The 15,000-nt window shown below is 40.8% G+C and overlaps 2 protein-coding genes and 1 long non-coding RNA gene across 3 annotated transcripts in view; 2 read left to right on the top strand and 1 right to left on the bottom strand.

Moving 5' to 3' along the window:
* The first annotated feature begins 153 nt into the window (after nucleotides 1-153).
* LOC138052449 (uncharacterized) lies at nucleotides 154-1,623 on the top strand. Its single transcript, XR_011133077.1, has 2 exons — nucleotides 154-346; nucleotides 1,183-1,623. It is a non-coding gene; the product is annotated as an uncharacterized lncRNA (long non-coding RNA).
* Nucleotides 1,624-8,616: 6,993 nt separating this feature from the next.
* Nucleotides 8,617-11,327, bottom strand: LOC138052442 (uncharacterized). The gene is made up of 2 exons (XM_068898938.1): nucleotides 11,197-11,327; nucleotides 8,617-10,753 (listed from the first exon to the last, which is right to left on the bottom strand). The coding sequence occupies exon 2, from the start codon at nucleotides 10,738-10,740 to the stop codon at nucleotides 9,811-9,813; it is 930 nt and encodes a 309-aa protein (XP_068755039.1). The 5' UTR covers nucleotides 10,741-10,753; nucleotides 11,197-11,327; the 3' UTR covers nucleotides 8,617-9,810.
* Nucleotides 11,328-11,743: 416 nt separating this feature from the next.
* Nucleotides 11,744-15,000, top strand: part of LOC138052431 (uncharacterized) — a 3,591-nt gene continuing 334 nt past the window's right edge. The window contains exons 1-2 of the mRNA XM_068898930.1: nucleotides 11,744-11,796; nucleotides 13,040-15,000. The exon at nucleotides 13,040-15,000 is cut by the window's right edge and continues 334 nt beyond it. Of these exons, the coding sequence (XP_068755031.1) occupies nucleotides 13,063-15,000 (1,938 nt within the window). The 5' untranslated portion in view covers nucleotides 11,744-11,796; nucleotides 13,040-13,062. The remainder of the gene's footprint in view (nucleotides 11,797-13,039) is intronic.

Genomic DNA, 15,000 nt, shown 5'->3' with positions numbered 1-15,000 from the left:
CAGTCATTGTTATTTAAATGATGCCTTGATCATTTCTTAAATAACAAGGACCGGAGCCAGGTCATGTCTCGATGATTGGGGAGGGGAGAGGTTGGAATAATAGGGCTTTTTACAGCGATCTTTGCCGTCTGCGGAAGCTGTAAACAAAGATACATGCCAAATTCGAAGGAAATGGCGGTAAATACGCCCTCATGGAGTCAACAGTTCTCTGAGAGCTTTTCTGATTATTCGGGATATGTTACGAACTTGGAAGATGCTATCAAACTTATAAAGGGGTATGAAGTCAATACAACGAGTTCATTTACCGTTACATACCAGACTAGAGGTTTTGGAAAGTCTCCAATAGGTAAGATCTCATTTTTTGTTTTTAATCAATGCAAGTTTATTATATTTATTAATTATTTGTTTCCAAAAATGTTTTTGTTATTTTCAGTTTTTGGCATTTATGGTGACTTTGTACTGGGATGGGGCCATGGAATTTGTAACAAAGGAAATTATTGTAAATTCTTACCCACTTTCTACGATGGAAATGATAAATTAAATTACCCACAAAATGGAGCTTTTTCAAGAACTTAGGAAATAATCACCCTTTCCTTCAAGCCCCTCCCACCCACCCCAGGTTTGCAAGCTGGGGCAAGGCATCTCCAACAAGACTCCATTGAGATCCACCTAGGGTTGCAACAGACAAGAGGTATTTCCCAGTGGCCACTGGTCAGGCACCTGTATTCTAGGACATGTATATTCTAAAAGATGGAGCATTATTAAAATATTGAATAGCCATTTTTCTATTTTTTTAATACACTTCACTTGTCAAAAACAAACAGTTTTGGCTAAACAGGTCAGTTTTCACTCAATTTTACATTAAATGTCAGTGAATCATTTAGTAGTCAGTGCACAAAAATAATCACTTCCAATCACTGTAATCTAGTCTAACACTTTCAGTTGCTACAAAATTCCTTGTGTTGCTCATGACTATTCCTCTCTTTGAATAACTTTTGAATAACAGTCACTTAGCAAAAAGGTAAAATTGAATCATCGTATATATTTTTTCTTTTAATAATGTGCATTGATATAACAATATTCAATAATAATAATAATAATAATAATTTACCACAGTATGTAAAGCCTATGCATTATTATAATAATGTATTATTATTATAATAATGACTGTTTTCTTTTTAGTGCCCTGTTGCGATCTGGACCATTTTGGCACTCCAAAGTTTGTGTCAAAGGATTACGAAAGGAATCCCATCGAATTCTAGATGCACTCCCTTCGTTGCCTGGACATCTTTCCAGTAAATATGATGCCTTGGATTATTTTTTAGTTTTCCTCCCATTCTCTGTATTTACTGTTGCAACCGAATGGCCTATCATAATAATGTTACTGATACATAGTGAAGAGGAAAAGTTATTCAAAGAGAGGAATAGTCATGAGCAACACAAGGAATTTTGTAGCAACTGAAAGTGTTAGACTAGATTACAGTGATTGGAAGTGATTATTTTTGTGCACTGACTACTAAATGATTCACTGACATTTAATGTAAAATTGAGTGAAAACTGACCTGTTTAGCCAAAACTGTTTGTTTTTGACAAGTGAAGTGTATTAAAAAAATAGAAAAATGGCTATTCAATATTTTAATAATGCTCCATCTTTTAGAATATACATGTCCTAGAATACAGGTGCCTGACCAGTGGCCACTGGGAAATACCTCTTGTCTGTTGCAACCCTAGGTGGATCTCAATGGAGTCTTGTTGGAGATGCCTTGCCCCAGCTTGCAAACCTGGGGTGGGTGGGAGGGGCTTGAAGGAAAGGGTGATTATTTCCTAAGTTCTTGAAAAAGCTCCATTTTGTGGGTAATTTAATTTATCATTTCCATCGTAGAAAGTGGGTAAGAATTTACAATAATTTCCTTTGTTACAAATTCCATGGCCCCATCCCAGTCCCTAGTCACCATAATTGCCAAAAACTGTCAATAACAATAACATTTTTGGAAACAAATAATTAAGACCTATAATAAACTTGCATTGATTAAAAACAAAAAACGAGATCTTACCTATTGGAGACTTTCCAAAACCTCTAGTCTGGTATGTAACGGTAAATGAACTCGTTGTATTGACTTCATACCCCTTTATAAGTTTGATAGCATCTTCCAAGTTCGCAACATATCCCGAATAATCAGAAAAGCTCTCGGAGAACTGTTGACTCCATGAGGGCGTATTTACCGCCATTTCCTTCGAATTTGGCATGTATCTTTGTTTACAGCTTCCGCAGACGGCAAAGATCGCTGTAAAAAGCCCTATTATTCCAACCTCTCCCCTCCCCAATCATCGAGACATGACCTGGCTCCGGTCCTTGTTATTTAAGAAATGATCAAGGCATCATTTAAATAACAATGACTGTAGCGGAAACACGAGAGAAAACTAGTGTTCACACAGTAAAGGTCTGAGATTTTATTTAAAAAGCATTCTTCCTGCCGACTTACCCCTGAAATCATTCGAAACGCTCTTCAGAACATTTTCCAGACTAAATACACTATGTATCCTACAAGTGGAGCACTCTACTCTTTCGCCGCCATTTTGATGAGCTTCAAGGGCATTTTTATGGGAAAGTCCGCATGACACTTCGAGAATCGCGGACTCAACCTGGTCCAGGTCATTGTTATCTAAGGTCTTCCGCTTGGGAACACAAGCCTCTCAGGAAAGCCGAAGAGGTGAATTTTAAGGCAAAGTTTTCGTTCGCCACGAGTCTTTCGGCCGCCGAAACACACGTATTTGGAGTGAAATTTATTGGGCTTTATGGAACTGTTGTTTTTATTGCGATTCGGGACTTTTCCTGTTGAGGAGAAAACGATTTGTGGAGTGAGGTCTGGCCAGCGATGGATGGAGTCACCGGCCTTCCCATTATTTCAGCAACGGCCTTCCGGATGACTTCACTAAACGGCGTCAGAATGGCTCGAAACTCGCCAAAAGAGACAAGTTGGTCACACATTTGAGGTAGGAAAACTTTATTTCAAATGAGATAGTTATTTACACAATTTTTTTACGATCGGTGATTTTCCCATACAATTCTCTATATACACAAACTGTCGCATACACCACGTATTTTCAGCTTGGGGCGCCTGTGCACAAAGTTTAAAGTTTTATTCTGCATTTGCCGTTTACATATGTATAGTTCGATACATTCTTAAGGCTCCCACTTCTCACTGCAAAACAGGTATGGATTAAAATGGTATTACTTTACTTTCTAGGCACTTTATTTAAAGCGGTCTCATCTATTTTCATATCAAACCAAATACGAAGATCGTCCTGCTGTGTTCTGACCCGAAAGGTCACAAGAATGCATTTTAACGACATTTTAAGCGCTCGAAGCGTCACGCAAAAGTAATTGCCCAGAGATTTCTCTCTATCAAACGAAAGACCTTTGTTCCAACATTCGACGGCCGAAGTTTCAAAGGGTCTAAAGGTAGAGCACATTCTCTGTAAGATATTTCGTAAGACTCAGTTTTAGTGACATAAAATATAGGCGCCAAGAATAAAATTATTTAAAAATTATAGAATGTCTTAAATGCATTCAAACTTGGCCAAACGATAATTAAGAGATTGCTCAGTTAGGATAAGGAGGAATATTTTATGAGGGATGCTTCAGTTGACCTCACAAGACCGTCAAAGTGAAGAGACAAATCGCTTGTCCAAGCGGCATTTTCGGCGGTGTTCGGTAATTTGCATTTTTCTCCAAAATAAATCGGTAATAGCCCAAACTAACTATACCACGTTTCTTGGTACACGTTATTCTTTCAAACTTGGAAGTATGAGCGAAATCGATTTTTCAAGGTTTGCCATCTGCTGTTTGATTTTTACGGACATCCACTCTTAAAATTTTAAACTGAAATTCCATAAGCTTAGATTCTAACGTCGTACGAAAAGCTAGCGAATAAACCCCTTTCCAATCAATATCTGTGTTTGGATACTTTGCAGCTAACCTTACTTTAGCAGTAGGCGTTCTTTGTTTTTTCTCCAGGAAAAGTCGGTAGATTTGTACTTTCCTTATTGTTGGGAACAGGTAGGAAAGGCGTAGATTTAAGGGACACTTCGTGTTGGATGTCAAAATTGGGCGTGCGTCTAATGTTAGGTGCATTTCTCGACACAAATGAACTTTTTAAAGCCACATTCGAATTTCTGTATACCAGAGTAAGGAATCTTCTCAGGGAAAGATTTTTCTCGCGGGGAATGAAAATAGGAGACAGAGGAAAACCGAGAGAAGACAAGCATCACGAGAACAACCAGATAAAAACCTCTGCTAGCAGGGTATCCACATTTAGTATCGCCCAACTAGTCGGTCACCTCGCAGCTCTTACAAGGTCTCATCTGATTGGAGACCACCCTTGAGGTTTCACAAAAGAACAAATAACAGAAACAATGGACCCTAGGCCTAAAACAAAAGGGCCATTGTTTCTGTTACCCTAGGCCTAAAACAAAAGGGCCATTGTTTCTGTTATTTGTTCTTTTGTTAAACCTCAAGGGTGGTCTCCAATCAGGTGAGACCTTGTAGGAGCTGCGAGGCTACCGGGGTCAACTAGTGGAGTAATGCAAATCCTGCATTTAATTGGCTACGCTACGAGAGGACTATTAGTAATAGTCCTCGAGTAGCGAAAAGCGAGACGCTTTCTTTTGTTTTATCCCAAATATATTTCTTCAACTTGCATTTACTAACTTTATTATTGCCCTTTCTGTCCGACTAGTTGAGTGACACTAAAACATGGCGACGCCTTAAGGGCTATTGAACCGTGACCCTTGCGGGCTACGGGTCTAATTGTAAATTAGGTGGCTGGAACCAGTTTCGCCACTTTTAAGAGACCTTCTTATTAGAGGGGTGATAACTACTATACTGTATCACGTATTACATGACTAGCTCTTTGAGCGGGCAAGATGAACCAAATTTCGCGCTGTGATTGGCTACCGGAGTGGGCAAGATGGAGCTATCTTGCCTGCTCGGGATTTCTCGCTCGGTCCCGCAAGATCAAAGATCATGTTTTAGTGTTTTATCCCATATAATAACTCCTGCATTGACCAAGCTTGTTCGGTCAAGATGGCTGAATATTGGCCTCGTTCTTTTTTCGCTTGTATATGGACCGCGAATAAACTCGCAAAGAAAGAACTTGGCCAATGTTCAGCTACCTTGACCTCACGCAAACCTCGTTCCCAGGGTCTCTCAGGGGAAGCCAATTCAGAGGTACCTTAAATTTTTCGAAATTGCAGAAATTGAATAACTGGTACAGGTGTTTGCACGGTGCCAAACTAAATTAGACCCGGACCAGTTCTAAAACGGGACCAGCTTTTTTGGAGGTCCAGAAATTGAACCGTATCAGGAAGGGATTGACGATACGGTTAGAAGGTGCCGTGTGAACAAAGGGCCAATCTGTTATAATTTTGATTTTTGTTACAACATAACGATAATAGTAAATCCAATATAGTAAATCCAATATAGTAAATCCAAAATAGTAAATCCAATTTTTGTTACAACATAACCTTTGGTTAAGTCGATTGCACGAATGACGTAGCCAAGCGGTTTGCGTGACACACTTTCTGCGTTTGTGTGGGGCAGGTGTGATTGATAGCAGCTGGGACGCATGGTCCAACTGTGTCTGTGATCATGGATTAAATGTGACGGAAGGTACTGGGCTAATGTACAGGTTTCGCAAGTGCCACAGAGCGTGTCCAAACGTGCCGTTTTGTACCAGTGACATCAAGTTCAAGACTTGCTCCTGTGCAGAAGGTAACAGTAAGTATTCGATATTTTCTTAACCCGTTCCAGGCTCTCAGATAGTCGGAAAACTGACAGAAGCTAAACATGATCTCTTCTCTAAATTAACAATCATCGTTAATTTGTAGGTTGCTTTGGATTTACTATTATCGTTAATCTAGGACACTGTGTTCCAGGACTTGTGATAGCAGAGAAAACAAGGAAACAAAAAATCATATCCTTGCATTGGATTTAAACCCGGAATTTCTACTCTATAGGAACTGCTTCTTACCGCTTCACCACTGAAGATCAAGACACAGCATTGTCAAAAAAATAATAATTTAGGCGTAATCTTGGATTAGCGTGAAGTTTGGAAAGCGACCCTTTGCGGTGTGTAATGTTGTTTGTTGTCGTTATGAAATAGAGTTTAAAATATTGTGCCGGAGCAGCTAGCGGTGTGGTGGTCAAGTGTTTGGGTGACGGGTAAATAAATTATTAACATTCACAGGTTCGAGTCCTGTCGACGTCCGTACACTTGGGTGGTCGTTTAAAAAATATATGACCATTTCCCATAATCCATATCAAGCTTAGCCTGTGTACAGCCGCCCGCACTCCGAAAAAAAATCGGAAATTACCGTTGATAATCGTCTTCAATACCACGTGATTTTTCCTGGAATGTTTGGAAAATGATTTCATTGGTTATTACCCATTGATCGTTACATCATTGAAACAACGAGTTTTGACTGGCTTTTATTTTTATTTCTCCGCATCAACACCGTGAGAACCACCGTGAGAGATTTTACGATGAGTTCGTGTGTACTTTGCTAACAGGAAAAAATACGAATTAAATCTTTCTGATGGCCATGGAGGTTTTTCTTTTAAAGTACAAGTGGAACTGTTACGTATGGAGTGTAAATTGAAAATCGATTCTACGTATATTTTTAGGAATTGTTGTCAGCGCTAAAGAAACGAAAGCGCTCCTGACGAATCTTCACGAGGTCAATATAGCACTATTCAAAACATTGTCCACTCGAAAACGTCTCCCGCTATCCCTTACCAGTCAAAGTAATCCCAACGCCTCGGTCGGACAAGCCTAGCCATTCTCAAGAACAATTTACAAAGCGAGTTGCCTTGGAAGATTTGAGATGTGGACATATCGAGGAAAATAACAGCTCATCGGCAACGATCTGTGCTGCTCTGAAGATCAGAGCCGTACACGGTTGGCAGACTTGCAAATACATCCTTTCCTTTAAAGAGTGCTTCTATGCTATAGGGCCAAGGTATCTTAAAACTATCGGAGACGCTCTTCAATGCAAGTTTGAAATCCACCTCATTGACCACGCAAATTTTGGTCAGCGTAGATCACTTAATAATGTATGCAAAATTATTCCGGAACACGATTATCAACGGTAAATCAGACGCTCCTTTCCGATTTTTTTTGGAGAGCGGGCGGCTGTACACAGGCTATATCAAGCTTTCAGTCTTCTAAATTAAAGATAGTATTAAATTCAGAGCAAATTGCAAGCTACAGTCTCAGACATAAATAGTTGGGACACTTCATGTCAACATCTTCTGTTCCCTTCTCGTGCATTCCCTGCCCCTCTCAATGTTGCTTGTCGCAGTTCAGTCACCAAATCTTTCACACCAACATCGAGAGGGAAGGAAGAGGCACAAGTGTTATAACAATTATGTCTGGGACTGTAGTTCCAGTCGGATACTGAGAATACGAATATGGTTTATTTATATTCAACAGGTGGTGGCGCCTGACATTAGAAAACAAAAAAAAGTGATTGCAAAGTTAATTTTTTCTGATAAAAAAGGTCTTTCGTAAACAAATCTTCAAACAAACTTGATTGCATACATTATTTCCCCCAGGTTAAAAATATTCTTTACTATGACTAGGAGTAGAGGTTTCCCTTAAATGCATGGTAAGAAAACATTGGCTTTTTAGAATGAAACGACTTGAGTTTGAAGCTACTTTTGACGCCAAGAACATAACTATCGACGAGAAACAGCCCCAAAAAACGGGAATCGAATCGGTTACACTCTTCAACGACAAAGTTCCAGCTCCTGCTTTCCTCTGTGTTCGTTTGTAGTTAAACTCGGACCTCGTAAGGACTTGCGCTATTTGGAGAACCCATCAAATTCCAGCCAACGATCTGACTTTCAATCAGTAGAATCTGAATAGAAAACAACCACTTACCTGCTTACAAGGATGAAATAAAAATTTTGCCATTTTTCCCGATCCCCACCGTTTTTGTATTGATAGAAATGGAAATCCATTTCTAGGTGACGGTGCACCTCTGAAGCCCACCGATGTGGTGTCCAAAACAAGTCCCTCAGTGCGCGTCTATTATGGGTAAGTTTAGGGATTATCAGTTATCGTTAAGTTAGAGAAACGATCATGCTATACGATGTAGCTGCTGTATTCCGGAATGAGAGCTAATTATTTAGTAATTTTGGCTTGCCGGACACAGGCTGTCAGTTCATTTACCTACCTGCTGTGACTTACTATATGGTGAAGGACAAGTCAGCAATAAAGGGAGCTGAAACCATTTTTGCAGCTCTGAAAAAAAATGACCGACAAAAGCCGTTTTGGACCGAAATTGACTGAGGCAGAAATCGATGCTTTAATCGACACGGAAGAGTTGTTGATCCTGGAGTTTTTAATAAAAAAATTATTCGACTCGGGATTGTTGGATTTAAAATGATTATAACCGACTCGGCGCTATGTGCCTCGTTGGTTTTCTATCACTTCATATTCAGCGCGCCCTCGTAGAGTAGTTGTTAAATATAACGGGACTTTAAATTCTTTCTTCAGTTGCTCAGCAAGTCTCAGGTCCCCTTAAAGTACGCAATGCGTTCAAAAAAACAAAACAAAAAAACACTTAATACACATAACAGCCTACGAGAAACATCCTCCTTCATTTAAGGGGCGTCACGTTGGTCTGTTTTGAGTTGTCCGGCAGCTGAATAATAATTGTTAATAAATAGAACTTGTTAAAAAGAGACGGTGCGAAACATAACCGAGGTTATTTATACGCCTTTTGCTGTTGCGGATAGTAAAGATGAAAAGGGATTTCATTCTAACAATTTAGGATAATTTTGTTTTCAAATTTTCTCACCTTCTGATCATAAGAAATGCCCAAAATATTTACGAGACTTATGCAGCCGATATTATCTACTACGTATCTCCTATAAATCTGACGGAATTGTATGAATATGAGAAAAGGTCATTAAAGCAGATTTCTGCTGAGTCAGAAAACCTTTAAGAATGCGTGTTTCAGAGAGGAGACGTCCACAAACAACTCAATTGTGAGTTTCAAGTCCGTTTCCGGGAGAGACAGATAATCAATAGGGAGTTTAAGGTGACTGAATACACTTCTTAAGCGCTTATACTTAAATTTGTCCACGAGCTATTAAAAGCAAACCTAACTAATTTTCGATAATTTTTCTTAAAAGTTTTCCTCTCTGACTTTATTTTCACTACCTGGCGATAAAAGAAAAATGAAAGGAAAGGAACTTTATTTAAGTGTCTAATCGTTCTAGAGCTGGAGCACTAATTAGGGACACTGTAAACTGAACTTAACAATTAACACAAATAAAGTCAAATTTTGGCTTTTGAGGAGAGGGGGAACCGGAGTACCCGGAGAAAAACCTCTCGGTGCAAAGTAGAGAACTGACAAAGTCAATCCACATCATGACGCCAAATCTGGAAATCGAATCCAGGCCACATTGGTGGGAGGCGAGTGCTCTCACCACTGCGCCATCCCTGTTGGTTTCATTAGCTCAATGACTTCTTAACCAGCATGCAGTTTGTCGAGTCCGTATCAATTTTACTTTTTTATTAGCGAAGTCAAGTTTAACATAACTAACATAACACATGTACATGTGATTGATTAATTCGAGTTGACATTCAGTCACTTCTTGGTCCCTACAATGACTTAGCAGACGTTAGTTTTGATTAAGTTACCCTTTCTGTAAATCAGAAAGCAGAATTCTCAACATCAGCATGTTATTTTGTGAACTAACAGCCTGGCCTAAGCTATCCGTTGTTGGAATGATTCTCTCTAACCCGTCGGTCCGGGTACTGGGTTTGTTGCCGGTGGTGAGTTATCCAGGTCGCAACCTTCCAGTCCATTGACACCAAGGATATGATCCTTTTGAGGTTTGCGTCTGTCTGGGATGTCTGGTTTATTTGCCACGGTTTCACATTTTCTTGTGTAGTCAGGGCTGTTCGGGGTCTTCCACAAGGCGCAGGTCTCGGCTAAAGCTTTGTTATATGCGGTTTCGTCACCTTCAAAGGCGAACGCATACGCTAAAATAAGCGAGGCATAGCCGTTATCTTGGTAATCGAGAATAGCTTTAGCAAAAGAGCATGTGTTCTGAACTGCTTCAGCTTCTCTAACGCCCCTCAGATCTCGTTGGTGTTCCAAGTACATATCTACCAGCTTATCGTCCGTTATGAGTTTTGGGACGCGAAAAAGTGCCTTGTAGACGTAGTCATCTCTACTGATACCAAGATTCTGGTCGACGAAAGCTTGGCGGAATGCCACGTCCTGGGTGTTTTCGCTGTTTTTCAAGGTCTCATCAGCAGCCTTTGTCATCTGACTGGTCACATAGTCAATGAGGTGTAAGTACCACTTTAAATAGGTGTCCTGCCTGATTTCCGCGACTTCTTTTTGAAGATCTTTTATTTGATTTTCGATGCTATCGACGCTTGTACTCAGGTCTTGTATCCTTTGGGAGATCACGTCTGGCGAACATTCCCCGGTTTCTGTGCAAGTGACGCTCATAATGAACCCAGCAATCCCTATTACTATGGACAAGGCGTCCACGTATGAGCCATAGGTTCGCTTTGCGATAATCCCTCTGGGCTGGGTGTGGTTTTTGTAGGCTCTGTGAAAGTGTGTGTCGTATTTGATTCCAAGTGTGACTGCGCTTGACCAAAGTACAAGTAGAACTACAGTTGATGACAGGAGAATTCGAGAGGTATCCATGTAGCTTTCGTACCTAGAACATAGAGCTACAGAGTATCAGCGAAAAGAGATGTTCACGGTGAACGACCTACAACGTGTCATTTCTATACCGAGCCTAGTTAAGGCACAGACTAACATCGCCCACAGAGCTATCCTTATCATCATTCACAAGTTTCTCGCCCAATACACAGAGAGAACATAAGATCAGATATGGGTAAGATCGTGAATCGATTCAAGAATTTAAGAACAGGTCATTGCAACCTTCAATGTCTCGCCGACGGTTGCCAAACTTTGATTTACTAAGTCACGTGTAACCCAACTACTCTATAGTGATAATTTATTTTTTGTCTCACGGCCCTGTCATTACGGAAAGACTTGACAGTCTTGTAACTACCCTCGTACAAACGCTGAAAGTTCGGATTGCATCTCAGCGGTGAAGGTGAAAATTGGAAACTGAAAAGTCGTCGTTGGCTTTACCTTTTCGTCCCTGTTACGATTGATAGCAGCCAGATCTTCTTCTGAACAGATTAAGCACGACGGTCGAGTACCTTGTTAGGGCAGATGTGCTTTGTTTCGTCTGCAGGGGAAACAATTTTCGTAAACCCCTTAGGTCATTTCTTTCACAGTCAGGAGTCCTGCCAGGATGATGTCATTAAAATCTATACGAACACGTTAAGAAGACAACGGAAGCAGTGCTCTAAGACCAGTAATTGCATCACTGTCATGCCACATGAATCTGGTACCATGAAACACCAGTCTTGGATTCAGCCGCCGTATTTTATTAGCTAACAAAAGGATTTAAAATGGAATTGAAAAACAAACTAATAAACAAAATAAAAAGAAAAATGAAACAAGAAGAACCACAATAAAAAATAGCGATAAAATAATTTTCGTTGTCTTGAAACGTGTGAGATCATCATTTGGTATTTGAAAATATGAGCTAATGACCTTAATACAAAAAATGTTAACATGCATATAAGCTTAGTACTTGTTCGATATCATATTTTATATCATGTTATCAACTTAGAGAAAAAACCGTTCATTTTAACACGGACACTGAAGGTTCAAGCAACTGTGGTAAGTATTTTTCTCTTCGCGGAATACGCGTTATCAGAATGGATAAGAAATATTGATGGGAACATCACAGTTTATCCTAGAAATGCACAGAGCTAGGACAGCCCCACCTTCCAGCCGGGAGAGAGTTGTTCAAAGTGACCGTCTTATAGACGTCTCAGTGCCATACAGAGCACAGCCTGTTCATCCTGACAAGGCATAGCGTGGTATAAATAATGGTAATAGGACTTAATGGAGTGAAGTCCGATTCGTTTAATCACGAGTATAAGCAAGGATGGGACAGGCGGTTAGAGCGCGGTCTTGGTGCAAGAGGTCCTAAGTTCGATTCCCGGGTCTAGATCTCGCAGCCTTCTTTCGACTTCTTTCCTTTCCGTGTAGCTAAGTACCTTTAAATACCCGTAAAACGGAGCACTGATGGAAAGGGGGGAGTTATCGACGTTACTTTACTTTACTTTACTTTACTTTGACCGAATAGAGGTTTTGCACGGCAGCCATGTTGCATGGCATGAACAATAGATTCTTTTTCCTTTGGGAACAAATGTTCTTTCTAATGCAAAGCATTTTCATTGTTCCTGCCATGCAACATGGCTGCCGTGCAAAACCTCTATTGGACGACACCAAGTCCTGTTACCAATTAATCATAACCATATTAATTTCCGAGAAAACAAAACTAAAGCATTCCTTTTTCACTGTCTGATGTTACAAATTTGTCCCTTTTGGAAAATCCTCAGTTTGGTAGGGTAAGTGGTTGTCGCTATGATTACTGTGATAAATTCTGTGATTGGTAGAGGGGAGGGGGGGGGGGCAATTACACTCTCTCACACCCAGGGTACTTTCCGCTCTGTCATGTCGATATCCACGTTGTTTTTAGTAAAAGTGACAATTTTTTCGGATGCCCAGTGAGTGCCGGGGGTTGGGACAAGCCTGTAAAATAGCTGCATAGTATAGATGAATTAAGTTCCAGGTGACAGAAACTACTGTATTCCAGTCTCACAGGTATGGTTTGCAATATGTTGTTTACTGTCACAAAGGCAGGGGTTGGGGTTATGGGAACCCCAGGACAAGAACAAATTTTTCAGCTTGGCAACACTTGACGCAATTAGTTTCCGTATTAGGCCATACGGCATATGAGCTGATAACTTAAACGAGATTGAGTGAACGAGTGAGAAAGCCAGAAACGCAATATCTGAGTTCCAAACTTTAATAAAATGTAAGTAAATTGGAACTTTCGTTCTATTTGCGCCAGAAAAGAATTACAAGCATCAAGTCATGACGGCTGTTCGAGTTGTTCTACTTTCTTTGTTACTGGCACTGTCTTTGGTGTCATCCTCCCAGTCCTTGCCGAGATCGCAAGAAAACACAAATGCCACCAAAGCAGAAAATCCGTCACTCAGCAGACATAAACGGGCCGTTGGCGTTCTAACCGTCCTAGGGCTTGCCGTGAGTTTGGCATCAACTATTCAGGGAGGAATCTGCACCTTTTCTACTATCTGTGGTAGTGACCCTCTTCCGACTATGTTAGACGACCTCCAAGAACGAGTGGACGATATTGAAAGTGGCCTTTCGTCGCTTCAGGCAAGTGTGGCCGACATTTGGCAAGAGTCTAAGCGTAGCTGGTACTTTGACCAAATAGAATACGTCAGCCATCTTCGTAATGAAGTTCTGGAAATCATTGAACCGAGTAACCAGCAAGACTTGCTCCAGGAGTTACAGTTGCAACGCTTCATCAGCGAAGCGTTGGGGGAAAACGGAAAGGACAAAAACGTGCTAGAGGCTCTCTATAACATCCCTAGACTTGTGACGGAAGAAAGATTGGTCGAGCATTACCTCAGAAACCAAAAAAGATTGTACCCTAATAACCATCGTAAAGCCCTTGAAAACACGTGGATATTAATCAAGGAGATTTTTCAGCTGCAGACGGACGGTTATATCTCGGTCTTATTTGCATATGCCTTCAAATACAAGAATGAAAACATCCAAGACAAAAATGTCCGGAATAAGGTAAAATCGTGTAAAAGAGAAAACCACGACGAAATTTTTTGGGCTAAGAACAAAGGGATAGGAAAGAAACTCTACTTGGACAAAGTCCAAAGAGGATTCCATGAACAAGCGAGAGAAAGGGATGCATGCAGTGAACAAGCAAAGGCTGACGCTTACAAGAATGCTTTGTCAGAGATTTGCTCCCTATGGCAATCTAGCGATACTGATTTTCAAGCAAAATGCTCCGCGCTAAACAAGAATCAACCGCATCTCAAAGACCGGCGGCATCAACAGCAGGATCACATTGATACAATCATAGAGCTTTTCCAGTTCCCTGCTTTGCAAGTAGGGGAGAAGGATTGCCGCGATGATGGCACCAGGGGATTCACGCTAGCTGCAATAGGTGATCATTCTAGTACGTTTTGGGGATATGTTACCAGATATGGGCAACTGACGGAAACAAACAAAGCAAAAATCACAAGGATTTACAAGTTAGCAGAGGACTGTGATGGCCAGTGCCATCCAATTGATGTATCTGTGGGTGGACGCACGAATGAAGATTTTCGCGTAGCTACGGTAACTGAAGAAGAGTATGTGCTGCTTTACAGGATCGGGAAACACTATCAATTACACCTCGTCTGCAAAAAGCGTATACAGGCACTAGCAAGCACTGGAAATTTAAAGTCAGTGGTGGTTTGCGGGAACTTATTCGGATACATGACCCTATATGGAAAGATTGAACTTTTCCACTGCAACGACCTCAATAATCCAGTCAAGACTTGGACCTTGTTCAATAGCTTTGAGCACTTTCGCCTTCGCTGCTCTAATGATGGAATGAAATTATTGGTCGAATCAGATCTCAACCCAGATTATGAAAGCGCTCCTGTGGAATATTTCTGGGGATTTGCTGCGATCGAAATCGACCCAAGCGAAGAAGTGTACAACCCAGATCTCGCACAAACTTACGCTGTTAAGCGCCAGGCAGAGATAGTCGGGGAGCAAAAGGATTTACAAAAATGGGAAGATCAGGACAATAAAGAACGTCTTCAAATGATGCGAGGTCTCGCTCTTGATAGCAACGAAAACTTTTTCATAGCATCCATGCGTTATTTCGGTATTGCTCCCGGGCCTGCTTACTCAATTAGCGGAGTCTATCAGCGGAAATCAGACGGCACGTACCGTGTTATTCGCGAATACCCCGAAAGTGAGTTGCCAGTTTTTTCCGAC

Source organism: Montipora capricornis, chromosome 1 (genome assembly GCF_036669925.1).
Source record: "Montipora capricornis isolate CH-2021 chromosome 1, ASM3666992v2, whole genome shotgun sequence".
NCBI lineage: Eukaryota > Metazoa > Cnidaria > Anthozoa > Scleractinia > Acroporidae > Montipora > Montipora capricornis.
Note: the sequence above shows the minus strand (reverse complement) of the source record. Positions and strands in the feature narration are given on the sequence as shown.

Coding starts and splice junctions, on each gene's coding strand:
- LOC138052442 (XM_068898938.1), bottom strand. CDS start 10,740: ATGGATACCTCTCGAATTCTCCTGTCATCAACTGTAGTTCTACTTGTA.